Raw genomic sequence first — 20,050 nt, 5'->3', positions numbered from 1 at the left:
TGCTCAGTATGAGGGATTGCTGCAAAGCCATCAACAATGCAGACGACTGTCCACTGTGGCTCTACGCTCTTTCAGGAGGAGTGAATGCTGCTTGGAGAGACTTGATGCAACCTGCTGGGTTTCCTTAGAGAGGAAACTTTCTCACCAACCTGGAGGATCTGATGGAGTCTGACTCTGGAAAGAGCCTTGATGAGATTATGTTAATTGGTGTTATATAAATAAAATTTAATTAAATTGGATTGAAGCTCTCTGTGTTTTAAAGGGTTTTAGTCTAAAAATGGTCCAAATTAAAACTCCAGCAGCTAAACGTCCAGGTTTGGGCAGGTTTGACAGAAGAGATGTAGCTGGGATGATCTTCACGGCTCTGAGAGGAGCTGCATGTAGGGAGGTTCCTGCTCTGCAGAAACATCTTCTGAGGTCACTGAGAAGCTTCAGGTAAACACCTTCAGCTTTCTGCTCCTCAGGTTCTCACTGCGATGAGGCGGCTGATTTCTGACCGACATGTTTCCCTCTGCGCTTTGTCACCATGAGCTCCGTTAGAGAGCTGGAACAGAACATTTAAACGGCCCTGCTCTGACCCACAGGTAGCAGCAGAACCAGGTTAACCTGCTGTCAGCTTTATCTTGTAAATATTTGTCCATGTGTAAATCTAACTGCCTGATGAGGTTCAGGACAGGACAGGACATGTTTATGGCCTTGGATAAGGACCCGGTTCCTGTCCAGAGATCCACATGTACACAAAAACATTCTTTCCTCATCAGTGTGGCTGAAAACACGTATTCAGGCCCTGGACCAGAGCTGGTGGCAGAAATAACATCAGTGTTGGGCCCGGTTCTGAGAACCCTGCAGCAGCTCATGTACTGAAGCAATGAGCAACACAGACTCAGGGATTAACAGATGCTAACTAGCAGCTGAAGGGACAAAAGTTAAAACATTCTGTTGAATGTATTCAAAATTCCACATTAAAGGTTTAATCTCTATTAGTTTTCTTTGAACATAAAGTATATTTATCTTTCTAAACAAAGGAAAATATTACACCGTCTATTTAAACCAACTCCTAACAGGTTCTGCTGGATTGTGTAGTAAAACAATTCAAGTTTATTGTTAAATATTGTTTTGCTTGTGCTGAAGGACAAACGGAGCGGGATTTGAACCAACAACACGCCTGTGCAGAACCCAAAGGTTCCAGTAAAAAACTCACGTGCTGTTTGTGGACTTTCTCTTTATTCAAAGAGCTTTAAAACACATTTCCCTTTGATCCTTAAAAACCCAGATATGGCCTGATGCCTTGCATGTCCTCCAGGATGCTCGGTCGCCTTGGACTGGGTTCAGCAGAACCAGAACCGATTCACTTTAAATAATATCAGAATTTGTTTCCTATTAAATCTGTTCTAGGCCAACAGAACCCACCGACTGATCACAAAGATTCTGCAGAACTCAGGTCCATGATGAGAACTGTTGGTGTACCTCTAGTTACCTCCAGGGGGCAGCAATGAGCCCAGCAGCCCCACACCGCCGCCTACCACCGAAGAAGAAACTGTTTTCCTCAGACGTCACCGTCGTGTCCTGGAGAACCGGGATGCTGCTGCGCTGAGGTTCCGGGAGAGCGGCGGATCGTCTCGGTCACCCCGGTGGAACATCCGCACAGCCCGGCGCGGGGAGCTCTGTGACCGGCCGAGGAGCCTCTGGAGGCGGCAAGGAGCGCCACACAGACCGCGGTGAGAGGAGGACACGTCAGCGGAGGTTCTGGTACTGAGCCGGTCCAAATGGAGCCGGTTCTGTTCACGGCTGTCCGAACGGAACCGCACTCCGGGCCACCAACAGTCTGTGGCGGCTCTGACTCTGAACAGGTTCGGTCCGGTTCGGTTCGGTTAATCTGGGCTTCAGAACTCAGGCTCGCAGCTGATCACCCGGAAGTCCGGACTTCCTTCCCAGACATGCGCAGTGAGGCCCTCTGCTAGCTGCAGGCTCCTTGGTGTTTATCAGAACCCTGGTTCTGGTGATGAAGTGGGTCAGAACCAGAATTTGCCGTTATCTCCAAAGGTCGGGACCAAACTGGACTCAGCGCTACCAGAACCGCTGAGAAGCTCCTGGTGTTCCAGGCAGACCCAGAGTCCAGTTCGGAGGTTCTGGAGTTGGACCTTTTTACCTGATGGATTAAACGGTCCGGTTCTGAGTCCGATTACAGCAGCAGCCTCGGTTCCTCTTACCGCTCAGATCTACAGAGCCGAGGTTGGCCCGTTCTCCTGGGCTCGGTTCTGATGGGTTATCAGCTTATTAAACTAAAGAACCAGGTTATTTTCTTTATTATTGTTCTGAACCTAAAGGCTCGGCCCGTAGAGACGTAAAGGTTCGGATCATCTGGTCCATTTCTGATGAATTTAAAACTCCTGAAGTTCTGTTTTCACGTTTCTGGTCCGAATCAGACCCGGCTGGTTAGAACCTTACAGAACCCTGGAGATCTGTGTCGACGGCCTGATCCAGAACCCTGTGCAGCAGTACATGTCTGGTTCTGGTCTCTGGACTTCTCTGGGTTCTCTGAGGTGTTTGAACACTAAGGTTCTCTGGTACCAGGCGTCTGGCCCGGTTTCTGACCCAGATATCAGAACCACATCTTCTCTGGTTGGACCTGCAGTGAGGAGCCAATCAGAGGCTGAGGATGTGGAGCAGGTTCTGACCTCATTGGACCGGGGATGGTTCCGTGTGAGCAGGACCGATCAGGCAGTTCTGGACATTATTGGACCAGTGAAGAACCGATTGGCTGGTTCTGGATGGTTTGTCCATTAAAAACAAATGTTCAGATAGATTTATTGGGTTCAGTCTTGGTTCTGATTGTTTCTGATGCTGTTTGGACCGGCTGGTGTCACCGGGTCAGTCAGCGGTGAGCTGATAAAACCCAAGATCGGTTCATCCAGAACCTTCAGACCTGGGCGGAACCTCACATCTGAGTTCCCGGTCCGGGTTGAGCGGGTCCGGCAACTCGACAAGATGCTACCGGACCTTTAGAACAGGGTCAGAACATGGTGGGAACTGGACTCAGAACCAGTAACCTCAGTCATCAGCGGGTCAGGAGGTCCGATTTTACTGCCCTGTCCTGAAATGGGTCCAGGCAGAGGTCCGGTTCCCTGAGCGCTGGGAACGGGTCAGAAAGAGAAATCAGCTAGAACTCCTGCGAGCGGTACCGGTCTCTGAATTACTCATTTCCTGTTGGACTCTGAACTGGAAGGGAGAAGGTTCTAGAGGTCCGGTTTGGGTCTGTTGCCTTCCATGAACAGAACACCAGGAAGGTCCGATCAGGCAGTAACACCCAGAACCGTTCCTGGGAGAGTGAAGAGAACTTGTGGAAGACGGGTTCTGGTGCGGAATGGGCCCAACGAGACCTTGGGATGTTTTCTTCTAGTTCTGACAGAAAAGCATCAGTTGGTTCTGCTGAGGTATCAAACGGTGAGGGGTCCAGTCATCGTGGTGCCATAGGTACCGGTTCTGTTCTGTGGATTTCAGAACCAGGACTGGACTAAAAACAGAACTTAGTGTCTGGACCTGGAGGCGATAGTCCAGCAGAGTACTGCTCTGCATGCTGGTACCAGTCGGGCCTCTCAGAACCCTGCAGCCCGCTCCATTGAAACCCGAACAGGACCCGGTTCTGAAGCGGTGGCTCCAGAATGAAGTTGCTGTTAAATCTCAGACAGGCTTCTCCTCCTGCTGGTTCTGATTCTGAGACCGCCTGCTGTTCAGAGACCTTAGTGGGTCCGGGTTGGTACCGTCCAGCTGGGCAGCTGTCGCCCTGGTTACCGGTTGCTATGCAGCCTCAGACGCTTGGTTTTGATTGGCCGGTGCGTGTTCTGGCCACCGGGAGCTCTGATTGGTCCGTCGTGTTGGTGGGGCCGAGGAACGGCTAAGAGGTTCTCTGGGTGGGAGCGGTTCTGCTCACTGCGGACCAGAACAGCAGACGAGGTTCTGAACGGGTTCTACTGCAACGTGTGGTCCAGAATTCCAGGAGCCACCATGCGGGTCCAGTTTCCAAACCACTGATCTCTATTCTACACTGGAGTGCTAATAGCCGCTGTTAGAACGAGTCGCTGTGAAGCCACCAGCCGCCATATTGGTACTCCCTATTTCCCCCCAGTAACTAGGGAATATGTGCGCTACAGCATCGAATAACGAGGATTTTCTCATGTTACGGGGGGGCTTAAGACTTTTAAAATGTCAAATGCCATATACTTTTATGTTATGTTCTAAAACTATCAAGTACTGAGAAAGTCATGTTCTGAAATATTTTGCAAGCAAACAAAAATTGACAAACATTTTCCTCCCTGCTTCTCTTGCGCTGGTAAAAAACCATACGCCCACCCAGATGCATGCTGGTCCTACCAATGACAGCCTATTTATAAACTTAATCCCCCCAAATTGCTCATAACTAACTAGAAACAAAGAAAACTAAATAACCAACACATAATCTCAAAACAAATATCAAACAATAAAGTAAAATAAATAACCTTAACTAGCTTATACACAAGAATAGAAATTTTATTAATAACTAAAAATAATTGGCTCCTACACATATATTTACATATATGTATACATATATATATACATATACACATACTTATATATACATATATATAAATTTAATATGAATAACATGTAAAATATTTCAGCACCTAATTTCCTAGTAGTTGATAGTGTTAGTACATCCACTGACTGTAGAATTACCTGTGAAACGTTTTTACTCAGCCAGAAAACTGCTTGTTGTTGCAACCAAATCCTGTGGGATTCTGGGAGAGTAGGGAGTAGCAAGATGGCGGCCAGTGACTTCAGTTTTTCGGCAAAATCAGCACTCCAGTGTATTATATAGCTCAGTGACTGTGATCCAGACAGACAGACTGTTCTGTCCAAAAGAGACGTGTAGCTGTAGTTTGGTCCTGGTTCTGTCGGTCTGACTGGGTCGTCTCTCTCTGTGGCCTCCTGCAGGTTTCCGGTGGACCTGCTGGGGGCGCTGCAGCACCATGAGCGGCGCGGCGCTCGGCATCGAGATCGTCCTGGTCTTCTTCCTGGCGCTGTTCCTGCTGCACCGCTACGGAGACTTCAAGAAGCAGCAGCGCATGGTTCTGTTCGGCACGCTGCTGGCCTGGTACCTGTGCTTCCTCATCGTCTTCATCCTACCGCTGGACGTCAGCACGGTCAGTACCGACCCGCAGAGCCCCGGTGTTGTTTGAACCAGCGGGGGTTCTGGTCTGGTTCCGTTAAACCCGACAGTCTCGCCGCTGCAGAACTCTCTGTAGTCAAACAGCAGAACCGACGCAGCTGAACAGAAACCGGGTCTCTGGTGTCTTCATTAACCTGAAGGTGTTCTCTCTCTGCCCCCTACAGACCATCTACAGGCAGTGCATCCTGGACCATGAGGATCATGGTTCTGGTTCCACCATCAGCCCGGCCAACCACACCACCCCCAACGCCACGGTGGCTCCAACTAAAAGGTCTGGGTTCTCTCAGGGAGGGGCCACAGCGGCCGGGGCCCCCCACAGTTAACAGAGGACCAGTCGTCCTCCTGTTGGTTAATTAATATAGTGACATAGAAACAGGAAGTCATCAGGTGACTGAAGGTGTTGCTGATGTCACTCATCTGCCATCCTTGAACAAAGCAGAGGCCTTTAGATGCTTCATGCGTCTACAGCTCAGAGATCAAAGCTTCCTCTGTAGCTTAACCAGCAGAGTTTTCTTTTAAAAGAGAAAGTTTGTAGAAAGGATCATTATTTTGCCTATAACAGGACTTTAAATCTCCTCATGAACATGATGGAACAGGATTTTCTAAACGTTATTATTTAATGCTATCCATTACGGCCTCAGCATGTAAGATGTTCACGCCAGGGCGCCATCTAGTGGTGCGCTAAATGAACAACAGCCGACTTCACTGTAGTAAGGACTATGGAAGCCTCGGAGGATCATAAACGTGGCAATGTCAACATGTCCTCCATGTATTAGCTCCTGCTAACAGCTACTAGCTCCTGCTTACAGCTACTAGCTCCTGCTAACAGCTACTAGCTCCTGTTAACAGCTACTAGCTCCTGCTAACAGCTACGAGCTCCTGCTAACAGCTACGAGCTCCTGCTAACAGCTACTAGCTCCTGCTAACAGCTACTAGCTCCTGCTAACAGCTACGAGCTCCTGCTAACAGCTACTAGCTACGAGCTCCTGCTAACAGCTACTAGCTACGAGCTCCTGCTAACAGCTACTAGCTACTAGCTCCTGCTAACAGCTACTAGCTCCTGCTAACAGCTACTAGCTCCTGCTAACAGCTACTAGCTCCTGCTAACAGCTAACAGCTACTAGCTCCTGCTAACAGCTACTAGCTACTAGCTCCTGCTACCAGCTACTAGCTCCTGCTAACAGCTACGAGCTCCTGCTAACAGCTAACAACTACTAGCTCCTGCTAACAGCTACTAGCTCCTGCTAACAGCTACTAGCTCTTGCTAACAGCTACTATCTCCTGCTAACAGCTACTAGCTCCTACTAACAGCTAACAGCTACTAGCTACGGTCATGGTGTGAAATGTTTCTGCCTCTGTTACCGAGGCCGCTTGTTTTCTTTAAAGTCGCCTGTAAATTCTGTGAGTCGCTGTTTTTTTTGGCTCGTTGCTGAAGGTGCCGTCGCTTATTTGGACTTTAGAATTAGCGACTATAAACACGAGTAGTGACGCGGTCTCACTGCGCGCTACAGACGGTGAACGGCTGATATCCCTCCGCCTCGGCGTACCCATCCTCCCTGAGAGACGAACACAGCGGCCGTCTCTGCCGGAGGACAGAGTAGCTGCTGCTCTCTTTCTAACATAACGGTAGAAATAACTGTTTTTCATTATAACTGTTATAATGTTATAATGAATGAACTCAGCTGTCCAGCAGGAAGCTGCAGCCTCAGCATCTGCTTTAAATCCTGCTCCCTGATGAATTATCTCCACCTGGTAATAGTAGCTGGGCTGATATAGACTCTAGTTCCTCTGGTGTTTACTCCTCTTTCTTTCCTTGGTTCCTTTCTCTCTCTGGGCAGAGAGTGGACGGTTCTCCATGTCTGCAGAACAGCAGGGAGAGGATCTACTGAAGTCTTTGCTGGTTTCTTTAGACGGATGGAGGGAAAACGAGTATCGCTGACAAGTTTGTCCCTTTTCTGCTGCTGTAGTCAGAAACAGTGAGGCAGCGCGGCGCCCCCCAGTGGTGCAACACCACCCATGTGTTTATCAACTACTAAATACGTTAGGAGAACGATTCATTTTTGATGTGAGGTTATTAGACTTTGGCAGAATATGTATTTATAAAAGCAAAACTTTTTGCTCATTAAAAGCTTAATTAGTGACACAGTCTGTTTAGTATCGTTGGTTAAAAAATGATCAAAGTTTTCGCAGAAACCGACTCTGATGCTGAATCCTCCATTGCTGGAGGTTCTGACCTCACCTGCCCAGAACCTGCAGCGTATGAAAGTCCAAACAGAACCGGCTGGGATCGGACCTGCACTCACAGCAGGAAGTTCTACCTGCAAACGTAGAAACGTCCTGAAGCCGAGTCGCTTCTCCAGACATTTACACCAAGAACCCTGAAGAACCGAAGAGCAGTTGATTGAACTGGTCGGTTCTGACACCGTTCGGGTTCTTTAACGGTACCGGAGCTCAGTGAAACGGGGGAACCGGTAATTCTGTTATCGGGTTTCCAGTCTATTTCAACATCCTAATGTTCTATAATAACAATTTACTGACATTTAGCTCACGGTTTATGACAATAATGTCATTTTGTTGTGATTTTGGGGATTTTCTCAGAACTTCTGGGAACGGACCTGGACTCAGAGCAGGAAGTTCTACCTGCTGGTGTTCTGTGCGGTTCCCTGTAGATCTGAATATCCATGGAAAGCAGAACCCGTTGGCATGCCATTGCTATGATGACTCTGATGCTGGTCTGCTAGTGAAGCTGGGTTCCCGGTACCTCAGCTGGTGCTGGTTCTGGAGAGCTCTCATGGTTCTGTTGGCTTTGTGCTTCTCAGGAGCGGTGCGGCGCCGTGCTACAGGCCCTGGAGCTACATCCCTGAAGGCATCATGCCCGTGTTCTGGAGAGTGGTGTACTGGACCTCCCAGTTCCTCACCTGGTGAGTCGGACCCGGCCCGGCCCGGCTGGTACCGGCTGGTACCGGCTTCCTGCTCTGACGTTCTGCTGCTGTTCCCAGGCTGCTGCTGCCCTTCATGCAGTCGTACGCGCGGTCCGGCGGGTTCTCCATCACCGGGAAGATCAAGACGGCGCTGATCGAGAACGCCATCTACTACGGAACCTACCTGCTGATCTTTGGGTCGCTGCTCATCTACGTGGCCGTCCACCCGGAGCTGCACCTCTCCTGGTGAGCCCACCGGTACCGGCGCGTGGACCGGGTCTCACCAGAACTAGACCCAGGTTCTGCTCTGGAGCTTTCTGACCCGGGTCATTGGGTGGGTCGTGGTTCTGGTCTTGGACGAGGGGATAACTTCGTCTCAGCCAATCAGAACCAGAACATGTTCCACGTTATTGAGCTAAAGATAAAGAGGTTCTGAAACGCCTTCATCAGACGTCAGAGAGACGTTTTCTCAGGTCCAGAACGTCCGCAGTCCATCCGGGTCGACCCGGTCCGGTTTCTCTCTCATGCTGAGAAATAACTTTGATGCATTGAAGCTCAGATCTTCTGTAGGATTTAATCTGTTATTTTATCAGAAAACTCTAATGTTTTTGATGAAAATGAACTATTTATTAATAAAAGCACATTTTTGTAGCTTTACACAGAACTTCCACCAGAACCCTGGTTCTGGTCCAAAGGGCGTTTCCTCGGTCCGTCCAGCTGAATAAAACGTTTCCCCAGATTTACTGCAGGAAGTTAATCTTTTAAAGAACCACATCCTGTTTTCCAGCTTTAGGTTAGTTGGTTCTGTTTCAGCCAAAGGTCCAAAGCGGTGCTGGTTGCAGAACCCTGCAGTAGAACATGAGTAAAACCCGACTTCAAATGATCAGAAGTTGGGAGTTGGTGGGAACCCCCGGCTGGTCCACGGTCAGCAGGAACCGGAACCATTTCACACCAGAACCAAGCCGGGTCAGAACGCCCAGACCTACAGGACCTCTGTGGGTTCTGGGCCGGCGCCGGCTGCCTGCTTCCAGAAGAACGGTGGGATGACCCGGGACAGAACAGCCTCCGGTGTTGGGAGACGGAACCGTCAGTTGTCTCCTGACCCATTCGTCCCCTGACCCGGTTGTCCTGACCCGGTTGTCTGGTCCTCTGACCCGCTTGTCCTGACCCGGTTGTCCGGTCCCCTGACCCGGTTGTCCTGACCCGGCTGTCCTGACCCGGTTGTCCGGTCCCCCAGGTACGGGCTGCAGACCATCGGCATCACGGCGGCCAACACCTGGGGCCTGTTCCTGCTGGTGCTGCTGCTGGGCTACGGTCTGGTGGAGATCCCTCGCTCCTACTGGAACGCCTCCCGCCACGGACACCTGCTCATGAAGACCTACTTCAAGGCGTCCAAGCTGATGACGGAGAAGGCCGACGCCGAGGAGAACCTGGAGGACGTGATGGAGGTGAGCGGCGGGCGGGGGGGGGGGGGGGGTGGTTCTGTTTGGGCTCGGCTGAACGTGTTCTGATGCTGCAGGAGGTCCGCAAGGTCAGCGAGTCCATCAAGTACAACCATCCGCTGAGGAAATGCATCGACACCGTCCTGAGGAAGGTACGGTCCATGAAGGTAGGAGAGGTGCTAATGCTAACCTGCTAACGCTAACACCCCCCCCCCCCCCCCCAGTGTCCCGTAGACTACCAGGAGAAGATGGGCCGCAACATGGACGACTACGAGGACTTTGACGACAAGCAGAACTCCTACCCGACCGAGAAGAGCCTGGTGAAGCTGCACAAGCAGGTGAGCGCCGCCCGGTTCTGGAGGCTCACGGCCCGGTTCTGGAGTCTCACGGCCCGGTTCTGGAGGCTCACAGCCCGGTTCTGGAGGCTCACAGCCCGGTTCTGGAGGCTCACCGCCCGGTTCTGGAGGCTCACGGCCCGGTTCTGGAGGCTTAAAGCCCGGTCCTGGAGTCTCACGACCCGGTTCTGGAGGCTGACGGTTCTGGAGGCTCACGGCCCGGTTCTGGAGGCTCACGGCCCGGTTCTGGAGGCTCACGGCCCGGTTCTGGAGTCTCACGGCCCGGTTCTGGAGGCTGACGGTTCTGGAGTTTCACGGCCCGGTTCTGGAGGCTTAAAGCCCGGTCCTGGAGTCTCACGACCCGGTTCTGGAGGCTGACGGTTCTGGAGTTTCACGGCCCGGTTCTGGAGGCTCACGGCCGTCTGTCCTCAGGTGATCTACGCGGTCCAGAGGCAGAACCGGACCCGGGTCCAGTGGCAGATTCTGCTGCAGCAGGCCATCCACCTGGAGGACGTGGCCAAGAACGAGAGCAGCGTGGGCCGCCAGTTCGTCCACAGCTTCCCGTCCTGCGAGCCGGTCGGCTGGGTCGGCCGGTACCTGTACACCCCGACCGTAGGTGGGTCGGCGCCGGGCGGCCCGCGGCCACGCCCTGCGGGGACGGCGGTCTGACCCGTGTGTGTTTCTGCCTCAGAGTGGTACTGGGAGTGTCTCCTGAAGTGCTGGTTCTACCGGCTGCTCTCTGTGGTTCTGACCCTGTTCAGCGTGGCCGTGGTCTGGTCCGAATGCACCTTCTTCAGCACCCGGCCGGTTCTGTCGCTCTTCGCCGTCTTCATCCAGCTGGCAGAGAGGGACTACAACTACCTCTACATCGAGGTGAGACCCGGACCAAGGTTCTGACCCGGACCAAGGTTCTGACCCGGACCAAGGTTCTGTCCTAGGAGAGGTTCTGTTCCTCAGACAGCCTTAGACCCACGGCCATTAAAGCTGATTAGAGATGTTACCTGTGGTTCAGGTAACAGGTGAATTAACACTTCCTGTCTAGCGGTAATGTGTCGTCTCTCCACCAGATGGCGTGCTTCGTCACCATCTTCTTCCTCTGCACCTGCGTCTACTCCACCGTCTTCCGTATCCGGGTCTTTAACTACTACTACCTGGCCTCCCACCATCAGACCGACGCCTACAGCCTGCAGTTCAGCGGCATGTCAGTGACACACTACCCCCCCCCCCCTCCCACACACACACACACACACACACACACACACACACACACACACACACACACAGTAACACACACACACACACCCTGCTGCCTGTTGTCCTGTTAGTGGGGCTGTGTGAAAAAATCCATTATTCAATTTCAATTCAGTTTTATTTATATAGCGCCAAATCATGAAACATGTCATCTCAAGGCACTTTACAAAGTCAAGTTCAATCATATTATACAGATTGGGTCAGATTATACAGATTGGTCAAAAATTTCCTATATAAGGAAACCAGTTGATTGCATCAAAGTCCCGACAAGCAGCATTCACTCCTGGGGAACCGTAGAGCCACAGGAAGAGTCATCTGCATTGTACATGGCTTTGCTGCAATCCCTCATACTGAGCAAGCATGAAGCGACAGTGGGAAGAAAAACCACCCATTAACGGGAAAAAAAACCTCCGGCAGAACCGGGCTCAGTATGAACGGTCATCTGCCTCGACCGACTGGGTCGAGGCAGATGACCGCTCTCAATCAATTCTCATATTAATCCCTAAGGAATTATAAAATAAATAATTCTGGCTCTCCCTAGACTCCAGGGGGTGAATTTTTAATGTTATATTTCTAATAATTCACCAGGTTAGTGTTCCTCTTGGTTTAATAAAATGTTTATGAATAGAATAGAAATAGAAACAGAGATCTCTGTTTTTTATCCTGCATCAGTTTGTGAAACATTCAGGGAAGTTTGGTTCTAATTAGACACTTTATTAATCTGCTGTTGATGGTTTATAAAACTAATATCAACTAATATCAACATGTTGCATAACTACAGTCAATTAAGGTAACAGCTAAAAATGGTTCTAATACCAGCGATCCAGTTTGAGAAGAATCGATTCACATTTCAAGATTCGAATCTTGAAATGTGAATCAATTCCCCAGACGCTGAGCTAACGGTTCTGGTTCTGGTTCTGGTTCAGCAGAACAGAGAGCCGGTTCTGCTCCTCCTGCAGGTTCTGACGTTCCTGCAGGAGGAGCAGAACCGGCGCCATCCCAGACGCTGAGCTAACGGTTCTGGTTCTGGTTCAGGCTCTTCTGCCGCCTGACTCCTCCGCTGTGCCTGAACTTCCTGGGTCTGATCCACATGGACTCGGCCATCTCCCACCAGGAGAAGCTGCAGACGGCTTACACCTCGGTAAGAGTCCAGCCGGACCGGGTCGCACGGCGCCGCCTGACCCGGTCCGGCTCAGCTGCTCTGCCTCTCTCTTTCAGATCATGGGCTCCATGCGGGTTCTGTCCTTCATCGCCAACGGGTTCTACATCTACTACCCCATGCTCATCGTCATCCTCTGCATCGCCACCTACTTCAGGTCAGCAGAACCTCAGAACCAGAAACCGGGCCGCCTCAGAACCCTGCACCCCACAGCCACAGACCTGAGCCCGGTTCTGGTTTAATGTGACAGAATGTTAAAAAGTTCTGGTTCTGGTTGCGAGTGTCTGCTCTCAGCTTAAGTTCTAACCATGTTCTGGTTGTTCTGACCCAGTCTGGGAACGCGCTGCCTGAACCTTCTGGGCTTCCAGCAGTTCATGGACGACAGCGACATGACCTCTGACCTGATCGACGAGGGAAAGGAGCTGATCCGGCGCGGTGAGTACAGATCCCGGTCCGGACGGAACCGGTGGAACCACCAGCGGTCCATAAACCGGGTCTTGTCTCCCGCAGAGAGGAGGAAGCGGCAGAGGATGGAGGACGGAGAGAGCCGACGCAGAGTGAGTGTGTCCGTCTGGCAGCAGAACCTCTTTGGACCCGGAGGTTCTGCTGGCCCGGTCCAGGAGGTCCGGTCGCTGACGGCGAGTCTCTGTTTCAGGAGTGGAAGGAACGTTACGGGAACCAGAGGGAGGACCTCGCTGCGAGGAACCGGACCAGCCATGAGATGAAGGAGACGAACTACTCCGAGTCCAGCAGAGAGAGACGTGAGTCCCAACGTGTTCCTCCCTCTGCTGCACACCTGACCCACCAGAACCCATCAGAACCCATCAGAACCCTAACAGAACCCTTTAGAACCCATCAGAACCCCAACAGAACCCCAACATACCCACCAGAACCCTAACAGAACCCTTTAGAACCCATCAGAACCCCAACAGAACCCCAACATACCCACCAGAACCCTAACAGAACCCAACAGAACCCCAACACAACCCCAACATACCCACCAGAACCCTAACAGAACCCATCAGAACCCAACAGAACCCATCAAAACCCCAACAGAACCCATCAGAACCCCAACAGAACCCCAACATACCCATCAGAACCCATTAGAACCCATCAGAACCCAACAGAACCCATCAGAACCCTAACAGAACCCTTTAGAACCCATCAGAACCCCAACAGAACCCCAACATACATACCCACCAGAACCCAACAGAACCCATCAGAACCCTAACAGAACCCATCAGAACCCCAACAGAACCCCAACATACCCACCAGAACCCTAACAGAACCCATCAGAACCCAACAGAACCCATCAAAACCCCAACAGAACCCATCAGAACCCCAACAGAACCCCAACATACCCATCAGAACCCATTAGAACCCATCAGAACCCAACAGAACCCATCAGAACCCTAACAGAACCCTTTAGAACCCCAACAGAACCCCAACATACCCACCAGAACCCAACAGAACCCATCAGAACCCTAACAGAACCCATCAGAACCCCAACAGAACCCCAACATACCCACCAGAACCCTAACAGAACCCAACAGAACCCCAATATACCCACCAGAACCCCAACAGAACCCATCAGAACCCAACAGAACCCATCAAAACCCCAACAGAACCCATCAGAACCCACCAGAACCCCACCAGAACCCCAACAGAACCCCAACAGAACCCATCAGAACCCCAACAGAACCCATCAGAACCCTAACAGAACCCATTATAACTCCAACAGAACCCATCAGAACCCAACAGAACCCATCAGAACCCTAACAGAACCCATCAAAACCCCAACAGAACCCATCAGAACCCATCAGAACCCAACAGAACCCAACAGAACCCATCAGAACCCAACAGAACCCATCAAAACCCCAACAGAACCCATCATAACCCCAACAGAACCCATCATAACCCCAACAGAACCCAACAGAACCCATCAGAACCCCAACAGAACCCATCAGAACCCAACAGAACCCATCAGAACCCAACAGAACCCATCAAAACCCCAACAGAACCCTAACAGAACCCATTATAACCCCAACAGAACCCTTTAGAACCCCAACAGAACCCATCAGAGCCCTAACAGAACCCCAACAGAACCCATCAGAACCCCATCAGAACCCCAACAGAACCCCAACATACCCATCAGAACCCCAACAGAACCCCAACAGAACCACCAGAACCCTAACAGAACCCTTTAGAACCCATCAGAACCCCAACAGAACCCCAACATACCCACCAGAACCCCAACAGAACCCAACAGAACCCCAACAGAACCCCAACATACCCACCAGAACCCTAACAGAACCCAACAGAACCCATCAAAACCCCAACAGAACCCATCAGAACCCTAACAGAACCCATTATAACCCCAACAGAACCCATCAGAACCCCAACAGAACCCATCAGAACCCTTTAGAACCCCAACAGAACCCATCAGAACCCCAACATACCCATCAGAACCCCAACATACCCATCAGAACCCCAACAGAACCCATCAGAACCCTTTAGAACCCCAACAGAACCCATCAGAACCCCAACAGAACCCATCAGAACCCCAACAGAACCCATCAGAACCCCAACAGAACCCATCAGAACCCCAACAGAACCCATCAGAACCCCAACAGAACCCCAACAGAACCCCAACAGAACCCATCAGAACCCAACAGAACCCATCAAAACCCCAACAGAACCCATCATAACCCCAACAGAACCCAACAGAACCCAACAGAACCCAACAGAACCCATCAAAACCCCAACAGAACCCTAACAGAACCCATTATAACCCCAACAGAACCCATCAGAACCCTTTAGAACCCCAACAGAACCCATCAGAACCCTAACAGAACCCCAACAGAACCCCAACAGAACCCCAACAGAACCCATCAGAACCCCAACATACCCATCAGAACCCCAACAGAACCCATCAGAACCCCAACAGAACCCATCAGAACCCTTTAGACCCCCAACAGAACCCATCATAACCCCAACAGAACCCATCAGAACCCCAACAGAACCCATCAGAACCCCAACAGAACCCAACAGAACCCATCAAAACCCCAACAGAACCCATCAGAACCCTAACAGAACCCATCAGAACCCTAACAGAACCCATTATAACCCCAACAGAACCCATCAGAACCCCAACAGAACCCATCAGAACCCTTTAGAACCCCAACAGAACCCATCAGAACCCCAACAGAACCCCAACAGAACCCATCAGAACCCCAACATACCCATCAGAACCCCAACAGAACCCATCAGAACCCTTTAGAACCCCAACAGAACCCATCAGAACCCCAACAGAACCCATCAGAACCCCAACAGAACCCCAACAGAACCCACCAGAACCCCAACAGAACCCATCAGAACCCCAACAGAATCCATCAGAACCCTAACAGAACCCTATCAGAACCCATCAGAACCCCAACAGAACCCGTTTCTGACCTGCAGAGGCTAAATACTCCCGCTCCGGGGTCCGGGCGGAGAGGGACTGCATGGAGCTGCTGCAGGATGCAGAACCGCTGGACTTCAACGCCGACTCGCTGACGGACGACCCGCTGGAGGCGGAGCCTGGCAGGTAAACAGGAAGTCCGTCACACCTGCTGTTAACGAGCAGCAGAACTAACGAGGTCTCAGTGGTTTTCTGTTGGAGCAGAAGCATTTTCTTGGTGCCGTAATAAACAGAACCCTGTTTGGTTCTGGAGAACTAACAACCAGACGGGTCCAGCTAGATCCAACCTGCAGGAGGTTGGTTCTGCTCAGAGGAGAGCTAACCTGGACCTTCAGCGCCTCCTGCTGCTCGTCCCCTGAACACGTCCTGCATCACGCTGTGGTTCCGATGGATGGAGCTCCATCCAGAACCAGCTGGAGGACCGTCCTCCATCAGAACCACGTACTCAACATACACTCACAGCCATTATGGGATGGATTAGATCCGTGGCCTAGTCAAAGCCCGGTCTTCACCAGAGCTGGTTGTGCTAACAGGGGCACGCCGCACTTTTCAGATTCTTTCTGTGTGAAGGTCTCACACAGAAAGAACATTTATTTCAGAGTTATGTATTTTAAGTCCTTATTCTGCTAATTTAGCCGATTATGCGACCAAGCGGTGAAGCAGGCGACTGTTTAATTCTGAAAGCTGGGATTTAATTTGGCCCAAAATAGGATGAACAAAACGATAGAAGTGGTAACGTCCTACCAACGTCCCGGGGGGGGGGTGGCTGCCATGGAGAACCAGAACTAGAACACGGACCTGTACTCCTGAAGCTGAAGCACTCTGCTCCACTTTGTGTTCTTATAACATCCTGAATAAAATGGATGGAAGTGGTTGGCTGTGATGTGACACAGGATGAAGAAGCTGGGGTGTGAATACTTTTACACGCCGATGACCAGAGACAGCGCTGTGATTAGTTGATTAGATTTGCTCGTTAGCAGGTCTTTGCTCGTTAGCAGGTCTTTGCTCGTTAGCAGGTCTTTGCTCGTTAGCAGGTCTGATGCCGCTCTTTATTCTCTTTATTGTCTGTTTTCAGACACGCAGGAGGACGTTATCTGTCCATGTCTTCGTCTCGGAGCCGAATATTTGATGACGTCTAGCGCGGCGCCTCTTCTCCTAACACGCATGCTAACAAGCCCACAGCTCGGTCTGAGGAACATCTCAACACTTCACGGCGTCCGGCTCTGCTGCATCCAGCCACTATGAAGGAATTTTCCTGCTGTTATTTATGCCGCGGTCTGAGCATGCTCACCAATGTCCAGCAGCCGCACGGCTGACGAACTCTGATGAAGGTCACGTTCTACTTTATTTATACTTTTAGTTTATTCCTCCATGTTGGTGTTGTAGATTAATTTAATAGTGAAATCCTAAATGATTGGTGTTTATGAGCCAGTTTGCACTTGACCTGAAACGTCTGAGCTGCTTTCACCCTGTGGGTTCCTGCCTGTGAACACTGTGCACGTCCCCTTAGAGTAACTCATCATTTCCTCTTTCTATTGTGTAAAAATGAAAGTCGGCGTCGTCGGCTGCCTTTTCCATCCATCTGATTAGAAACGGAGTTAAAATAAAGCGTGGCGCTGACTCCAGAGCAGCACTGGACTGACTTTGTTGATTTGTGAGCGAAGCTAAGAACAAAGCCCTGAGAAACGCCGCCTGCTCTGGGGACACAAACTGCTGCCGCTGTTCAAAGTGACTTATTTCACATCGTTGGATCATTTGTCCTGTTGAGATTCAGGAGAAACAAAAATAATCAGAACTACTGATGGTAACATAGCTCCATCTTCTTCACTCTTATGTATATATGTATAATATGTGTTTTTTTTTCTATAGTACGGACTAATTAATCATGTGACTTTGTATTTAAGGCTTCTTTCCTGCGTCTGGTCCTCATGGTGACTCTGGTGATGTGAAGTCATTACGGTTTTCATCTCAGTTCAAGAGGTTTCACTAGAAGAAACAAGAAATGTTCAGTTCCTCTAACATTGTTCTGTCCAAGAATAAAATCTGGTTCATGCTGAAGAAATGCTGCAGTTGTCCGTGTGTCGTATGAATAACTGAATAACTGTAAAGTGTGTGTTGTATGAACACATTACACCACATAACAGCTTGGGGAGGATCACAGAGAATAATGGTTTATTGTGAGGCAGCGTCCGGCTGGGTGGATGAAACGGTTCTTTTATCCTGGGCATCATGCCTGGATGTGAAGAAGGTAACGCATCATTTCCAGAACCCTGAAAAACCAGTTAAAACATAACTTTCTGCTGACTAGTGATGAAGGAATGATTCATTTACGACACATTTCAGTTTGCTGTTCTTTTAGGATGTTAGGAGAGACGCGCTTGTTGAATGAAAATCATTTTAAATCAGAATCTTCCTGGGGTGTGAATACCTGTGGGCTCTGAAGGCTGGACTGTGGAGGGTCTGGGTTCATGTGTGGAGATGAAAGCCGTTCAGATCAGCGGGGTTCATGTTTATCTGCTGTTTAAGAAGCTTATTGTTTCCTCATTTACTCAATGAGAGACATGGCTAAACTAACTTTTTATTAACTTTTTTTTGCTAAAATAACTTTTTTACTGGATTATATAATTATATTCGATAATATCACTCCACCCCCATGTAGGGTGACCACATGTCCCAGATTTCCAGGGACAGACCCCGTTTTTGGATGACCTGTCCCCAGAAATGTCCCTGATTTCAGTGAATCATGATGGAGTAAAAAAGTTTAGCGCAACAAGAGGTTAAATTATCAGTAATATGTGGGTAAGGTATTAAATTACCAGTAATATATGGGTAAGGTATTAAATTATCAATAATATACGGTTCCAACAAATAGTAAAAAACAAAGCAACTGGACTTGTTTTCCGTAGTTGAAGACGTTTCGCTTCCTCTTCAGGAAGCTTTCTCAATTCAAATAGTCTGGAGTAATGTGGAGTACCAGGCTTTATACTACTGCCCAACAAAGGCCTGTAATGGCTTAGATAACATGCAGATTAAACAGAAACAGGTCCACCCCTTAGTAATGGGCGGTCGTTAAAGTCATTAAGCCAGCAGACTGAACCGAAACTGGTCCACTCCTCTGTAACGAGGAGTCGTTAGGGTCGTTATTGGCTTGGCTTAAAGGAACAATGTTTTAATCACCTGAATGAGGGTGAGAGTTAAGGTGATGATTGGCTGGAATTAATCCTATAGCTGTGTTGTAAGTTTTTGAGAGTTGGAACCTAAGGCCTCCTCCTCTGTTTAAGGTTGTTTTATCTCTCTTAACGTAGATGGCTTCCTTCACACCCCTTTCAAACCATCTGTCTTCTTTGTCTAAAATGTGGACATGTTGGTCCTCACAGAGTGTCCTTTGTCCTTTAGGTGGACAGCAGAGTCTTGACCTGAGGAGGTAGCTCTCCTGTGTTTAGCCATGCGTCTGTGGAGAGGTTGTTTGGGTTCTCCAATATAAAGATCAGAACATTCCTCACTGCACTGAACTGCAGACACCACTCCACTCATCTTAGGTTTGGGGGTTTTGTCCTCAGGATGGACCAGCCTCTGTCTGAGGGTCCTGTTTGCTTTGAAATGTTCTGGGATTTTGTCTTTGGAGAAAATAATTTTTTCAGAGACTCCAGCAACATATGGGATGACGATGTTTTTGCATTTATTCTTCTCACCATTATGTTCTGCAGCGGGTCTTTTGGATTTTCTTGCTGATTTGAAAAAAGCCCAGTTAGGGTACCCACAGGTTTGGAGGGCATCTTTGATGTGTTTCTGTTCCTTGTGCTTCCCTTCTGTTTTAGTAGGACATGCTGGGCCCGGTGTTGTAAGGATCTGATCAGTCAGCTGTGAACAAAACTTCTGGGCTCAGACATGTCTAAGAACTTTCAAAATGACTAGAAACCCCAATTCACAACTAATACAATACAAAATCCTTCACAGAGTACACTATACAGGTCAAAGATTATTCAAGATGGGTTTTCCACAATCTACAGTAATATATGTCCACAGTGCATAGGCAATCATCCTGATAATTATATTCATGCGTTATGGTTATGCACACCAGTCCAGAGGTTCTGGGCACAGATATGTAAGGACTTATCAAAGTGCCTGAGTTGTAAAAATTTCACCTTCCCCATCAGTTTGCTTGCTGGGTAACTTTGGGGAAAGGAATGGGGGGCTGTGGGATGTGTCCTGCGGGGCGCGGGGGCTGGCTGAGGGGGGAGGGGGGGTGCCTGGGGCTCTGGGGGGTCTGACCCCG

The 20,050-nt window shown here is 49.9% G+C and overlaps 1 protein-coding gene across 3 annotated transcripts; it reads left to right on the top strand.

Annotated features, from left to right (window-relative positions):
* Nucleotides 1-1,510: 1,510 nt before the first annotated feature.
* lmbrd2b (LMBR1 domain containing 2b) lies at nt 1,511-17,836 on the top strand. 3 transcript variants are annotated; one of them, XM_036139883.1, is made up of 18 exons: nt 1,511-1,715; nt 4,972-5,180; nt 5,371-5,477; nt 8,026-8,127; nt 8,206-8,373; nt 9,365-9,575; nt 9,647-9,721; nt 9,794-9,907; nt 10,337-10,520; nt 10,596-10,777; nt 10,972-11,105; nt 12,191-12,296; nt 12,374-12,471; nt 12,646-12,749; nt 12,825-12,871; nt 12,970-13,075; nt 15,774-15,900; nt 16,850-17,836. In XM_036139883.1, the coding sequence occupies exons 2-18, from the start codon at nt 5,007-5,009 to the stop codon at nt 16,911-16,913; spliced, it is 2,103 nt and encodes a 700-aa protein (XP_035995776.1). In that variant the 5' UTR covers nt 1,511-1,715; nt 4,972-5,006; the 3' UTR covers nt 16,914-17,836. The 3 variants fall into 3 exon arrangements, with proteins under 3 accessions (XP_035995776.1, XP_012717616.2, XP_035995775.1); XM_012862162.3 differs by having other exon boundaries at nt 1,511-1,718; XM_036139882.1 differs by having other exon boundaries at nt 1,511-1,743.
* The last annotated feature ends 2,214 nt before the right edge of the window (nt 17,837-20,050 follow it).

The sequence above is a fragment of the Fundulus heteroclitus genome, chromosome 8 (assembly GCF_011125445.2).
Source record: "Fundulus heteroclitus isolate FHET01 chromosome 8, MU-UCD_Fhet_4.1, whole genome shotgun sequence".
Taxonomy (NCBI): Eukaryota; Metazoa; Chordata; class Actinopteri; order Cyprinodontiformes; family Fundulidae; genus Fundulus; species Fundulus heteroclitus.
This window is presented reverse-complemented; position numbering and strand designations above follow the sequence as displayed.